The sequence below is a fragment of the Mizuhopecten yessoensis genome, unplaced genomic scaffold (assembly GCF_002113885.1).
Source record: "Mizuhopecten yessoensis strain PY_sf001 unplaced genomic scaffold, ASM211388v2 scaffold9987, whole genome shotgun sequence".
NCBI lineage: Eukaryota > Metazoa > Mollusca > Bivalvia > Pectinida > Pectinidae > Mizuhopecten > Mizuhopecten yessoensis.
In genome coordinates this window covers 453,411-469,624 of record NW_018408322.1, presented here as the reverse complement: position 1 = coordinate 469,624, position 16,214 = coordinate 453,411, and the positions used below count along the sequence as shown (strand labels likewise).

Sequence of the window (16,214 nt, the reverse complement as noted above, 5' to 3'; positions counted from 1 at the left end):
CCCCCCCCCCCACCTCCCACCCCCCAAAACACATCTAGTGACACGTTTAACGGCCTCCAAACCTAAGAAACTGATCGGTAATCATGAAGTCCTGCAAGACCTCCTTGCCGACACATGCAAGGGATGATACTTTTGTTTTGGTATTGTAACGAAACAAAACTCTTGAAGATCACGAATCGCTATCTTAAATTATCGAGAACACTTTCCTTAAACTGAACAGCGGGGTGCTGTTTATTTTAGCTGTTTACGTAAGCCTCAAATCGCCGTACGATTAATAGTGACGTCTTTTGATGTAACCTAACGACAAGCTGTATAGTATCTAGGAATTAGTTGACAATACAGTGATATAAGGAATTATCTTGAAAAGACATACTGTAAATAAACATTTATTTGAATTGTATTTAAATAAATAATACATATTGGCAGAATTGTGTGTTTTGATATTTTTTGTTCCTTTAATAGAAAAGTTACAAATAAGATTGTTGACAATAATTCGTTTCCAAATGTCATATGAATCTTTGCAGTTTAAATTGAAATTCATATTAAAATATATTAATCAATTAATAGCTTTTGAATATTAAATTAAAGTAAACTTTATTGACGAAATACTTTTTACAGTCAAATCAGATGTTCGTATTTTACTTACCAGAACATTATCGAAATAAAACATAATAAGTAGTCATTATCTAGAATATTGTTGATTGACAAATGTAAGATAATATCATTAGCAGATATAGGTTGTAATGCTACTGTGTCCAGATGATGCCATTTAAGTCTTAGGACACTTTTAAAGAGACACCCTTATGCTGCCTTAATATATGTGGACACGCTTTGGTTCATTGGTTCATTGATTGTGACACCGTTGTAAGCGTCAGTCGCTTCTTGAGGTGCTTCTTAATTCTACCCACTTCACTTCCGGTTGCATTAGGAGGTATTGAAGAAGACTTGTTTCTCAATAACTAGTGAAAATTATTTACAGGTGCAGTGGGTGATAACAAGGGTAGTATAATAATTTCATATAAGATAAGGGTATTCAGTTATAAAAAAGGACTGACAGGCCTGTATAGACCTGTCATTGATACCTGTACTTAGAAGTATAGATATTTAAAGGGTTTCATGAGTTAAAAAAAGTACTGAATTTGGATTGAACATTTGGGAAGTTGTATGTGTTAATTATATAACCCAGCTAATTAGAAGAAGCTTGGTTCGAACTTGATGGGGTGATTTATTCAGTATTTGTTTAATGCTTTATGGTCGAAGTTCTTGTAAGAAGGCAACTATCAACAACCCCCTTATTATCCCCTATTTCAGACGTATCTTAGTAATGCCAAGTCATTGCGCATGATTAAGACGTGATATGTAATGTATAGCATTTTCAATGCCCTTTTCATTTGGTAGCTTTATATTGTGGCTATGAAAGGGATACGTGAACCTTAACTCGAAGCTGTCGCTCTGGCTGCCACTTACGAACCTTACCGGCATTTCTTAATTGAGAGATATGCCTCTATTTATTATAACGCACTGGACAAATTTTCGGCAACTGCAATATCTAAAATAATCGAAATCATACTGGACTGTGTTCATACCAAAAGACCTGTCATTTTTGAAACATATTTGTTACAATTTGTCCCATAATCGTAGGGTCAGTGGCTATGGCAATAAAGTTCACGATTTTCATTGACAGCTAGCATAACAATCTCGATGTTAAGGCATTTCAGACAAAGATACGTATTTCCTGCAGTGTATTCGCTTGCACGAGAAACTTATTGCAGAATTAATTTTTGTCAAGGGCAGTAACATGTAATGTAGTTACAACTTGTCTGCTCTCTTGAATAAATTCCAAGATGGACGTACTTTAAGATAGGAATTTTTGTTTGTACTGGTTCAGAGAAAGCGGAAGAATCATTGCCGCAATCTTTTGTGTTCAGGGGACTGTTTTGTCCTGTTTTATCCCTCGTGATAAAAATATTAATCAGAGAACCTCCGTGAGCATTTGGTCCCCGCTGATAATTCCATCCTTACATTTCGTATGCCCTTATCAATACCCCACATGAGACATTGATTTTATTAGTCTTTAATCGTCGTATATCAAGGATAGAGGTTAAGTGTATTGGAGGTTTTACACAATATTGTCCCTTCCAAATACAAGATGAAGCAACCAAAAGGATCTTTCTTCCATTGAATAACTTCTCATGTTAAGTAATGTACCTTTCAATGATTTATTTTTCTGATAGTCTTGGCGGCCAATAAACTGGACATTTATTTTAATTGTCTGTGCGTTCATAATTACTGTGTGTCAATACATGTTAAGTGTATTCTTGGTAATTTATAATGGTCATGAATTCGACCTCTGCAGTTTTTCTGGGTGGTTTTTTTTCATATTTATATTTACAAACATTCAAATTTTGAACATCTATAATTCTATAAAATGCGTTGCAACATGAGAAATTTATGAAATACTTCTATTAAAACGGACTCAAATACATGCTTATTTTACAGTAGTGATAATGATAATAATATCGTTTAAACTTGTTGGTACCCTTTTGCTTAATGTCTCTCCTAGGCGTGTTTAAACCCGAGTAGATTGATTATGTCTCAGAACGTCTTAAGCGGGAAGATGTACATTTGTAGCACTCTTTTCTCGGTTAATATATAGTGTTTACATGGCTTTATAATTAAAGCCAGCGTGTTTAGGGAACTCTCTCAAAATCTATAAGCTGATAAGACATGCTGCTATTTTCTGGTGTACTTGGGTCTGGTTGTTACATTTACAGAGACTTAAATAGTTTTAAAGGTATTTTTCACAATTTCCCTCGACTTATCTTCAAAATTAGTCTGATGCATTCATTTTTAATGTCGTAATCTACGCACATTCACAGTTCAAACCAGTGTACCTCATAAAGATAAGAAAATAATACGAATTGATCCCTGTGTGTAACGCTTTATAAATCTGCGTGGATTTTGTGGTGAGACCGTTTGTGTGTCGGTGTGAGGATATCATCTGTTATGTAGAGAGATGACTGGCCCACCCCATTGTTCAATGGCATGTGTGGACTCAATGTCGTGATCAAATATTAGAACTTTATTGTCATACCCTGTTTAAGAAATCAGCGAAATTGTTTGCTCGTTTTTAATGATAATGGGAATATGTTGAGTGTCAATGTTGAAACAGGCCTTGTCTAGTTTATACAGAGGAGTTTATTACAATAGTTTCTCTATTTCTGTATCTGTGTGATTAACCTTAGTGCTATCTTACTGGTACTTTTGTAAGGAATAAATCAAACTTCACCTATCAGATAATTAAACAATTTTGACAGGTTGATACGGATTAAAGCATGGTTAACACTACAAAGGCTATGCAATTAGAATAATCCGACTGACACACTTCAATAAATGTTAAAAGTGTCAGTGATCTCAAGCTCTCAAGAGATGTGTCTTCACCTAGTCGAAGCATTTAAATCCAAATAGGAACAATAGTGTATAATGTTTAAGACTGTTTGTTAATGTTAAGTGATAACAAATGGCACGGCTTTTAACTGACACTATTTAAATACAGTTTTAAAAAGACACGCATACGTCTCGGACATATCCGACTTAATATCCGGTTCTAATGAGGTTGAATTCAGCTCTCCTTTTGTTTAAATGTTTCAAAGAGCTTAATGTGCTTGTAAGATTTCTCTGAACTGTGTTTTTGTGTGTGTTACAATGTTAGTTTTTACTTGGTTTCTTTAATTACAAATATGGTAGTTTGTTCCTGTGTAGAAATACATACAAATAGATACAACAAAAGTTCATGATATGCAATAATTGGACAGACACTGACAGTGTACTTACATGGAAATTAACTTAGTCTACTGAAATCTTATATACTGTTAAAGAGGATTTCTTTGCAATGTTGGCATTTCCCGTTTTTTAGTTTACACTAAATACATTGTATATTCAAATGCGAACAAACTGACACGTGGTTAAACGTATATCAAAGCGTTGTTGCTGATATCAAAATGTATCGCTGACAATTTATAAAATAAAAAAAATCCACTTCTGTCAGATTGTCCAGGGACACGTGTGAAATGCTTTAGTGATATTTTTCTTCTAACCGTTACATTCCTGTTCAATTGATCGCTACTTTAATTAATGTGCCATTAGGCATATGTCTGAGCTGTTATTCAGCTTTCTAATTTGACATTCATATACAAAGTGATAATAATGACCATCTCTCTACCAAACTTAATGTAAAAGGCAACTTACCATTTACGATAGGTGGATTTGGCTACTCAGAAGTAATATACCAGCCTTACATTCTTAGACTGGTCATAGTTGATTCGCTACTCGATATGTATGAATCGAGATTGTCTGCATAATCAAAGACATGGTATTCATACCTTGATATAATATGTTATGTCTTCTCCTGTCGCGTTTGAGTTTCAAATTTGGCTTCGTATGTTGGCACAATGGTCAATGTTTCTCTTTTCATTACTAGCCCGTGTGTTGGTATGATTTTTTTTTTAACGTCATAAGTTTCTTCTTCTTCTTCTTCTTCTTCTTCTTCTTCTATGAGGTCATATCTGACGGGCATTGTAACATAGTCACTGTATACGTCGGAACTAAAGCATATATTTCTAGTTTAATTATTGACTTATAGTTTTGCTCAGTTCTGGGAGGTGATATCTGACAAACATGGTAACGTAGTCAGTGTGTATATGACCACTTTAACAAATATTTCTAGTTTAATTATTGTCCTATTTTTTGTTCATGTTTGTGAGATGATATCTGACGGGCATGGTAACGTCGCCATTGCTTGTGGCCACTAAAGTCTATATTTCTATTTTAATTATTGACCTGTGTTTTTTGTTCAGTTCTGGGAGGTGATATCTGACGAACATGGCATTGACCCTACAGGAACATACCACGGAGACTCCGACCTACAATTGGAGCGTATTAACGTGTACTTCACCGAGGCTACAGGTCAGTAACATATTCAAATCACAACATTCCATTATTTCACTATTATAGCATTTTGAATACGTCAACAGAATACTTATTTTACTTGTTAACCCGACAGAAATGATTATCGAAACATTTTCTTCGTGTCAATAAGTATTGGTGGTAAACAGATTCATATAGCACAGCAAGTTTGTGTGTGACGTTCCGATGACTAGTATCGTACTAGTAAACAATACATTTCACCGGTTGTGCTACATGAACTGTATATGATGAAAAATATGCTGTACTTCAAACATCGGACACACTATTCCGGGTTTTTTTTAAGGAGATAAAACTATTTTTAAATATCATTATTTTGTATATTTACTTGAATTGTGCTCTGTCTGTATCCTTTTTTACTTGCTTTGGTAAATAACAAGTTATCGACTTTCATGAGATACCAAATAACCTTTAAAAAAATGGATTTTACAGGCGAAAGTTTGACTGAGCGTAAAATTAAGGTATACAGTATACAGCATTAATGATTTGTAACCAACAATTCATACTTATTTCGTTGCACATGTCACACACATGCTTTAGTTCCCTTTTTGTACCAGGTGGAAAATATGTTCCCCGCTGTATCCTCATCGACCTCGAGCCCGGCACGATGGACTCCGTCCGGTCAGGACCGTTCGGCCAGATATTTCGCCCAGACAATTTTGTGTTCGGTTCGTATTAATACATAATAATTCTTAAGGAAATGTAAGCTATTCTTTATGAAGTTATCCCTAAGACAAATTTATCATTTCAAGTAAATCAATAACTGTAGGACAGCACTTCATTATTGCACCCTGTGTCCATGTTGATACACAATGTACGTGAATCATTTATTCTTTGTGGTGCAGCAAGCAGGAAGTGCTTACCTTTCTATGGTACCAGGTTCCTTATTCATAAAACCGTTCTCAATTAAGTTGTTAAACAATCACGAACATGATACAATACATACGATAACATCATATTTTAAAATACTCTTTCACACTTCAATTGATAACACACAGAACTTGAGTTTGACCTTCAGAAAAAGATATTCCCTGTATTGTTTGAGTCACATGATGTCTTAGTTTCGTTTTGATGTATCCGCGGTAACTATTGTTACCCTTTTTATACCAAACGTGATATTCTTTATTTAATTTAATTTATTGAAATTAAGGTATCCTTAACTATGCATTTGCACTTCCAGGTCAGAGTGGTGCCGGAAACAACTGGGCCAAAGGTCACTACACAGAGGGCGCTGAACTGATCGACTCGGCACTGGATGTGGTACGGAAGGAGACGGAGGGTTGTGATTGTGTTCAGGGCTTTCAGCTTACTCATTCCCTGGGCGGTGGTACAGGGGCCGGTATGGGCACCCTGCTCATCAGCAAAATCCGAGAAGAATACCCCGACCGGATCATGAACACTTTCTCAGTAGTACCATCTCCCAAGGTGTCGGACACTGTGGTCGAGCCTTACAATGCCACCCTCTCGGTTCACCAACTTGTGGAGAACACGGACGAGACCTACTGTATTGACAATGAAGCCCTTTATGATATTTGTTTCAGGACCTTAAAACTAACTACGCCCACCTATGGTGACCTTAATCACCTTATATCTGCCACGATGTCAGGAGTGACAACATGCCTCAGGTTTCCAGGTAAATAACATGACGAAGCCGTAGCAATCGACTTCAGTGAAACAGTTCTTCTTGGATGGAGGCCTGTCTTTTGCAAAAAGAAACCCTGAACATCTCAGTACCCTTTTATTATTATCGCTGGGTAGATCACTTGGGGACCTGGTTGCACAGAAGATGTATAGCTTTAACCAGCGGTTATGAAAAAAAAATGAATATAAGGCTTTCAAAGCAAAATAAATTCTCAAATACGTAAGTCTGATCTGTCTCAACAAGTCTCTAGCAGTGAATCTTTATCGGATTCCCTTGATTTTGTTTAATTCCTATTCAAATTTTTCTCTTAATACTGTTTAGCTCTAACAAAACCTTGTGTAACCGGAGCTAGTGGTCTATAACATTAGGCGTCATGCGCCATTTTCAAGAGCGCCATAGCAACAGTTTACTGCCATTGAACATGCTACCTTTCAATCCCATGTGATCGATAAACTAACAATTGTGTATTACTTTTGGTGAACTATTCTGTCAAGCTTTTCTTTGACCATAGCACGTGTCATCTGAATTTGGCTATGAAATTACAGCATATGTCCTTTTACTACTTAACTAAGTCAGCTGTTGAGTCGAAAAAGTATTTAATGTTTTTACGAAAATTTGCTGTTAAGAATAGTTTGTTACTGTTTTGTTTAACAAAATTGAAAATAGTGCTGCTTTGTTTATTTCACAACAGGTCAACTGAATGCTGATTTAAGAAAGATCGCGGTTAATATGGTGCCCTTTCCACGACTCCATTTCTTCATGCCTGGATTCGCTCCCCTTACCTCCAGGGGGAGCCAGCAGTATCGTGCTCTGACCGTACCAGAGTTGACCGTGCAGATGTTTGACGCCAAAAACATGATGGCTGCATGCGATCCTCGACACGGACGCTACCTTACTGCTACTGCCCTGTTTAGGGGCAGGATGTCCATGAAAGGTAGCAACCTACATAATTATAAACAGCAAAAAAACTACTCTTTTTTTAGGAATTAGAGTGCGACTTCCAAGTTACTGTTTATTCAATTTTTCTTATATACGTATTCACCAGTTTGGTTTTTCAAGTCACACCTTATGGCAGTACGAGTTGTCCAAAAAACGCATCTTAATACTTTCGTCCCTATGTAAATTCAGTAGACTTTACCATGCATTGACATGGACGGGTCCATTATGGTTTACAGTGGTGACAGGGTTAATTTAAAAAAAGTCTTTACCGACGTGATAATTTCCCCTTGTTTCCTTTCAATGGAATGCAATCTGTTAATTCTTTAATGGATACAAGAACAGTGTAACTAATGGTGGTAACAAATAGCGGAACTTTACGTGAAAAAATCTCATACAATTGTTATTATCCCTAAAACAGAGGTAGACGAACAGTTGCTGAACGTGCAGAACAAGAACAGTAGTTACTTCGTGGAGTGGATTCCGAACAACATAAAGACCGCTGTCTGTGACATCCCACCACGTGGTCTTAAGATGTCTGCCACGTTTGTCGGGAACACTACTGCCATCCAAGAGTTGTTCAAGCGTATCTCTGAACAATTTACAGGTAAGGCATTTCACATTCTAAATATACGTATGCTTATTAGAAAATAATAATATTCTGGCATATAATTGCCTCTTTCGTTCTGTTGAAATTTCTGCAATGTTTGAAGTGGTATCTTGTTCCAAAAGTCTAAATAAAAACTTTCTCAACAACTTGTCCAGCTGCTTTCCAAAAATCACACAAAAAAAAGGCAATGTTGTCTCCTAAAATACTAACCGGATGATGGAATACTGCATTAATTGTAGGGTTCACAGTAACTATAATTGTAGGGTTCACAGTAACTATAATTGTAGGGTTAACAGTAACTGTAATTGTAGAGTTCACAGTAACTATTCTTGTAGGGTTCACAGTAACTATAATTGTAGGGTTCACAGTAACTATAATTGTAGGGTTCACAGTAACTATACTTGTAGGGTTCACAGTAACTGTAATTGTAGGGTTCACAGTAGCGATAATGTGTTGACTACATTTGTCTTGTTTTAATGTTGTGACAGGGAATGTATTAAGTACTTCTGTCATGTTCCAAGAGCTGTATTTACACACTGCACTGATTAAATATCGACTACGCTTGTCTTGTTCCAACAACCATATTTAGACTTTAGTATGCTAATGAATTGATTGACTACTTTTGCCCTTTTCCAACAGCAATATTTAGACTTAGAATGCAAATAAACTGACAATTTTGACTTGTTTTAACAGCCATGTTCAGGCGGAAGGCCTTCCTCCATTGGTACACGGGAGAGGGTATGGACGAGATGGAGTTCACAGAGGCTGAGTCCAACATGAACGACCTGGTATCCGAGTACCAACAGTACCAGGACGCCACCGCTGACGAGGAAGGAGAGTTCGAGGAGGAAGAAGGAGAGGAAGAAGCGTAACCACTGACTGAACGAAACTAAGACCAAAAACCTCCACAAAGTGTGATAACAATGCTAGTTTACAATCAACAACACATTCCGTCCAATGCAGAATATTTAGAATGTTATAAGGACATACTTACACGCAAAACCCAATGTAATATTATTTATATATTTTTGTAATTTTAATTTACAAATTAAACACTAATGATAAGTTATAATCAATGTATTTCTTTTCCTTTTTGTTTTATTTATTGATGCCTCTCTCAATATTAAATTATTTTGGTAGATAATAGAACTATTCAAAACAAAATGTTAAGATATCATTACGCCAACTTCACAACATTGAGCGTCAGATTGTTAATGTCTACCACGGCCTTTAAGCCTAATAGCCACGTTCAGTGTGAGTTAACAATGATAGCATAATAACCAATCTCTTGTGAAACAGGTCAATTTCAAGATAAAGTGATTACCACAATATTAACTTACCATAAGGGTATACAATACAGGCTATTGTAGTTCACCACTAGAAGTACAAGTTCAGGAGAGAATCTATCACTATCCGTACAATAGATAAGGAAATCTAAACCCAAAAGGTTCACTAGTATATATTTATTATATCGATGATGATACATGCAGTATCACCAGTATCACAGACAGTACATACTTTAACCCGATGGGTTTAGATTTCTCTATCCTCACATTGTAAATAATGCTTTATTATCATGTTTCTCATACATGCACATTACTTTTACTTGAATTTTCTCAATAGTATATCGATCTGTTTATGTGTGACGTCATACAACTTCCGTCTGTTTGTTTGCAACTAATGATACTTGTTTATACTATTTCTCAATCAATAAAAACAGCTTTCAAAAGTTATAAAACAAACGAGGTAATTGACTGTTTTATTACTAATTAAAAGTACCTAATGAGAGGTAGCTAAACACGAGTCGAAAAAACCTGATTAAACCACTACTTTCTATATAAAAATCAAATGTTTGTGCACGTTTTCTCCATGAGCGCAATCTAAGACCTTTTGGCCTTTTCAGCCCGCATGTAGTCAATTCCACTAGTTTGGCGAATATAACAAAAAAGCGCATTTCATTCCATGTATATAAACCCATTTTCACTGGTATCAATTACGAAAGCAAAATAATAATAATAAAAAAAAGATTTTAAAGAGAAAATATTTCACAGCGCGAAATAGTCCGTTTGCGTATCATCGACCTTTTACACTTCAATTCACCATGCTAAATTGACAGATCTTTTCCAAGAAAGGCGAACGGCGATATGAATACATGTATATGGTTGTAAATAATTTAGGAACGTACTTTATGAAAAGCACAGCAGAAGCCAAAATGAAATACACTGAAGATGAAATTGTGAGAATGACTGAGTTCTTTGTTGATAATATCTTTGTTAAGTCTGGTGGCATTGTTTCCCAGTGTAGTTTCCCTTTCTTGATAGCAACATCGCTGAATCCCTTGGCTACGATGTTTACGTGTTGCAGTTGATTCGGTATTCAAGAGCTTGCCCCGAATATCATGACTTTTGTGATAGATATCGATTGATAACGGACAACTTCACAACACAAGGTTTCCACATATGCAGTTTGATGAAGACGACGGACAAGTTTGATGGTCACCGTCATGATATCATAGATAACTATGCTATTCCTTTTGTGACGAAGGTCGATGATTTTTATTTTGCTCATGTGTGTGCCTTGTGGTTTTGTTGTCACTACCCATGTTCTCGCTATGGTGACGTGACGCGATCACACACCCCAATTTGTAAACAAGATTGTTGTCATACTGTCTCTGTAATCAGCTATGAGAGACACGTAGAGTGAAGCATCAGAAAAGTATTATTAGAATTACCAAAAGTTACGTAGTCATGCTTTCAATCGGGAATGCTTTTGTCTCCGATTTTGTTATTCTGTTCACAGTGTCAGGTATTGTTGACGACAAAACCTTCCTATATTAAGCGGATACAGCATTTACGGGTGCACACACGCATTCAACCACACACACACGCACAACACGCGCATACACGTACTTTCAGACATGAGAGAGAGAGAGAGAGAGAGAGAGAGAGAGAGAGAGAGAGAGAGAGAGAGAGGAGGAGGAGGGGTGTGTGTGTGTGTGTGTTTAGGAGTGAGAGAGAATGGGAGATAGAGCGTATATTATATCGCATTGTAGAGATGGTATGAATGGTCTTTCCTAACTCAGACGGCTTCAGCCTAGACTATGCACTTTTTCATCATATCCCGTGTCATGGTTAGTTTCCCCCAGGTCATTCCGGTTGTCCTTAAATATTCGTTTCGCTTTAGCCTTTTGGATCGGGAAAGACCAAAAATACAACTCTCACAGTTTCAAAACAAAATTACTCAACATTATTAACCATTGTTTAAAGTCTATAAATTGTACTGAGAGAAGAGTAGACAGAGGGGAAAAGATTATTAAAATCTGTTTTTGTCGTGAATATATTGCTGAGTGTGCATAACAGTTCAGTGTCTCCGGACAGAAGAAGGTGCAGGGTAAGAGACATATATTTATTGAGTTCTCGGAAAAGAGTTTCCCTTTGTACGCATAGTTATTGCAGTAAGTAAAGTAATGGTAGGCATCTTCAAAAGCAGACCCACAGGTACGATGCTGGTCATTAACTAGGTTAGTTCGAAATGTACTGGGCTGATTTTTCAACCTAATATGTAGAATTTTGTACTACCTATCGTCGAAGAGAAAGTAGTTAGGGGCTTTAGGTAAGTTACTATCTTGAATGGCGTTTTTGAATGCCGAGTATGATACACAATGTCAAATAGCAAAGGTTAACTGATTCCAAGTCTTATTGTAGAAGGGAATAAAGACATATTTGATGACTCAAGTCTATTGTTAGGCAGGTTATAAAGGTCAGAATTTCTTAAATTGTGTTGTGAAGTTTTTGATACAAGAGGAGGGAGTAGAGTGTTGAGATAATTAGGTTGTTATGAATCTTAAAGAATAGCTGAAGTTGACGACGAGATCTCCGCTGATATATTCCCATCCTGTTTCGTATAGTATAGCTCGTCTGCTAGTGTAGGAAGGTAAAGTTGTAACTTTTCTAATTTATCTGCATCGGCAAGAAAACAACCATCCAATAGTTCACAGTAATAATCTAGATTAGGAAGAATGTAAGATCTACATATGTTATTTAGTGTACATCGGTTAATGAGTTTATTTTTAATTTACGGAGGATACCCAATTGTTTCACTTTTTTTTCAAATGTTCAATATGACAGCCCCACATACAGTTTGCATCAATATGCTTTTAATTGTCTACAAAGTCTATATTTACAATATTAAAATTAATTTCAATGATGTGATCAAACTCGATATTGGATACCAGTAAGGCCTCTGTTTTAGCAGGGTTACATTTAACTAACCACCTATCAGACCACAATTGTATTTTCCCGAGATCCCTATTTTTTTTGTTCGATTACTTGAGGATATTTATCAGAGCGTAAAAGAGAAGTATCGTCTGCAAAGAGTTTCGAAAGACATTCTAGACTGTCAGTTATATCGTTGATATATAGTATAAATAACAACGGACCAAGAACCGAGCCCTGAGGCACATCTGCATGTGTTGTCTTTACAGAGGATTTACTATTTCCAATGAAAACCTGTTGAGATCTATTTGTTAAATAGTTCATTAACCAATTCAACAAATTTCCTGAAATTCCATAACTTGACAGTCTCACTTACAGGCCCGTGTGCCACACCCTGCCAAATGCTTTAGAAATGTCGCAGAAAACAAGACATGTGACTTGCATTTTTTTCAGATTGTAACACACTTTGTGATATATTTCTATAATATGATGTACAGTAGAATGACCTTGCTGAAATCCTGCCTGGTATTTACATATTACTAGAGAATGGTCTAAAAGATGAGTATGCAAATATTTCGCTATTAATCTTTCAAAAAACTTTAACATGGTACTAAGCAGAGCAATTGGTCTATAGTTTGAGGGATCTTGCTTATCTCCCTTTTTGAAAAATGATATTGTATGGCGTGTTTCCATTGTTTGGGGAAAATTCCAGTTTCCAAAGAAGAGCGAAAACTTTAATAACTTTATTTGCAGTGTTCTTAAGCATTGTGTGGCTGATTGAATCGTTTTACCAATACTTAAAGTATGTCAATAATATCATAAATATTAAAAGCTATGTCAGTAATGTTCGAGTCGGATCTAGATTCTGTGACAGGTATGTCAGTGTCAGTATCGTCAATAGTAGATAAAGAAACAAAGTAGTCATTTAGTTTGTTGGTCTTAACGTCCTCATCCATTTTTATACTACCAGTCACATTCCTCAATGGTGGAACAGTATTAGTACAATTTATCTGAAGTTTTTGTCAATCTGCAGACAAGTTTCCCAAATATTCGAGAATTGGTATTGCTGTAATTATCTAAAAGTCCATTAATGTCCGCATTAAACAACTCCTTTGTCCGTTTTTTAAGATTATTAACTCTATTCCGCTGTTTCCGAAAGTTGTTTAAGTTATGAGGAGAGCGATTAGTTTTATAGTTCTGGAGAAATCTGTTTCTTTTCCTAATTTCACGTCTCAGGTCAGAATTGAGCCAGGGTTTGTCAGTGGGTCTTACAATAACTATTTTTGATGGAATCTGGATGTAAAAGTGTAGTCAGCGTCTTTGTAGCGTAGTATTTCTCTCTTATAGCTCCTAATGATATTTGTCCCTATTTTCAAATCTACACATGTCGCTTGATGGTCTGAAATTTCGCGGTCTATGTCAATAGTACACGTGTCCGATAGAAGAATGGGGTCAAGTAGTGAGCAGCACGTGCGTCCAATTCTAGTCGGTCTGTCCAAACATTCGAGAGGTGGAAAGAGTTTACATAATATCTATAAGTGCGTGGTTATTAACTACTATACCAGGAGGTATACATTTATATGACCAACTATTACAATATACGGTGTCTCATTCAAAACTGTTTCTACAGAGTGTCGAAAAAGGTTCAAGAAATTGTGCGTACAGTTTGGAGGTCTATTGACTGTGCATAAATATGTTTTTAATTTAGAAACTTGATCTCTACCCATACAACTTCACCTATCTGGAATTCTAAGTCTGTTCTATGACGTGTGCAAAGGAGGCTAGAAGTGTAAACATTCATCCCTCACCCGGACTTCTACGGTCTTTACGAAACAAGTTATAACCATCTAGGAGTATGTCATCATCTGCTATGGATAAATCAAGGTGAGTCTCAGTAATACAAACTACATCAAAATCCGATGCTACATGTTCCAGATATGATCAGGTTTTTCAGTAAACACCATGTGTGCAAAGGTAGAAACAGCCGATCCCGCTCCATAGGACACTATGTCATTACCCATAATCGTCAAAAACTAACATTGTTTTGGAGCTGTGCACACATATAACGTTACATACTCAGCAATATCAAAACAAACTAGGTCATAGAGGTCAGGAAAGGAGGGGGACAAGCAGCAAGTCCATTAGATAGTTTGTAAGTGGGAAATAGAATGACTTTAGAAGTACGCTAAAATGTTTGGGAGGTTTCCCTATAGTTTCTTGTGCTGATTATTTGTTCCGACTTTGAGTTCCGGCTTAATTTCCTTTGTATAAATAATTTCTATTCTTACATGACGTCTCCCATCCGACAAGATAAGATAATTTGCAGTCGGCAAGTTCCATTTTTTAGATTGAGTTCTTTAACAGACTTACAGGCTTGAAAACTAGGAATATCCTAACCTATTTTAGTAACGGTCTGTAACCCTTTTTCTATTTAGTTTTTTTTTTTTTTGGNTGCTCCTCCAGTCATTCAGAGTTGGCAAGAATTAGCACCAGGCATAATAATGAGAATGAAAGCATGCGTACGTCATCAATTGCAGTCACTGACGTCAATGGGTGTACATATGCAAATGTCTTCGAATTAATAAAAACCTCAACTGTATTATTTAGTTTTCATATCTTTTAACTAATCCATCTTGCAAATTTTAGAAACAAATAAGTATCTTAAATAAATCTTAGCGGTATTTCGCTTATGAAGGATAAATGCTTCCTTACACATTATTTCTATGATTTGTGCTGGAGTTATTTCCCTTGATATTCAATTCCTGATCATAATACACCAGTATATTTAAATTCTTTTGTAGTTTGACATTTGAAGGCGTGAAACATTTTTGAAAAAAAATACATGAAATTGCGGCAATAAGGTAGCATACCTCCTTAAAATAAATGACATAAGTCAGCTTACGATGAATTTTTGAACGAAAATTAGCAACGCAGAAGCATGTGAAATCCATACCATCACATATTAATTTATTCAAACCGCTCTTGACTCATCTAAATTGAAATAAAAACAAATGACTAATGATAAATCTTAAATTTTTATTGTGTTAGCCCGCGCCAACGGATCGTGAACAAAATGATGAACGCATTTATTAAACTTATATATGTGCAAGGATAGAATCATTTTCATTAATAAACAAAAAATCTGTAATAAATACAAAGTGATGACTATTCGTTAAAACCCGTCGATTTTCGTCAAATTCATGCTACTAAAATGCTGTTTGGTCCAATATTATCTTACTCATTATGAGCTATAGTGACATACTATATACAGCTGTCATTTCGCGAAGATTTTATTTTGGCGTTCACTTGAATAAATCACAACATATACATTACTAAAATGAACGTTTAAGAATGTTCAGAATTGAGATTATTTGTGGTTTGTCGTTTCACTTGAGAAACAAACCATGTTACTGTCGAATTGAACTCGCGGCTGACTCTCATTTCCGCGAATATACACTTCCACGAAAATTGCGCTGTATATAGTATACGTCTTAATGAGATTCCAATGAGCATACACAGGGATGATGTGGACACCACAATATCAAAGATCATGTATTTATAACGTAAGTAAATAACTGTATGATGCAAATCACAATTCATGTTCGTATGGTGAAATAACATTTTAATCTTCATGTAATATTTATTTACATATTAATCTACGTTGGAAAGAAATAAGCACTTTTGTGAAATCAATATATTAATTGGCTAGGATTATAAGCAATTTTGGCTATATTTCAAGTGTTTGGCAAACATTAAAATGTTAATCAATTTAATGAACTTTACAGTGATTTACATCCAATTTTCTTCATTCTTATTCAGAAGAGCAAAT

The 16,214-nt window shown here is 35.8% G+C and overlaps 1 protein-coding gene across 1 annotated transcript in view; it reads left to right on the top strand.

Moving 5' to 3' along the window:
* The window catches only part of LOC110459249 (tubulin beta-2B chain-like), a 12,117-nt gene extending 2,223 nt beyond the window's left edge, over positions 1 to 9,894 (top strand). The window contains exons 2-7 of the mRNA XM_021511415.1: positions 4,857 to 4,965; positions 5,541 to 5,651; positions 6,164 to 6,616; positions 7,317 to 7,559; positions 7,983 to 8,168; positions 8,865 to 9,894. Of these exons, the coding sequence (XP_021367090.1) occupies positions 4,857 to 4,965; positions 5,541 to 5,651; positions 6,164 to 6,616; positions 7,317 to 7,559; positions 7,983 to 8,168; positions 8,865 to 9,043 (1,281 nt within the window). The 3' untranslated portion in view covers positions 9,044 to 9,894. The remainder of the gene's footprint in view (positions 1 to 4,856; positions 4,966 to 5,540; positions 5,652 to 6,163; positions 6,617 to 7,316; positions 7,560 to 7,982; positions 8,169 to 8,864) is intronic.
* Positions 9,895 to 16,214: the final 6,320 nt, after the last annotated feature.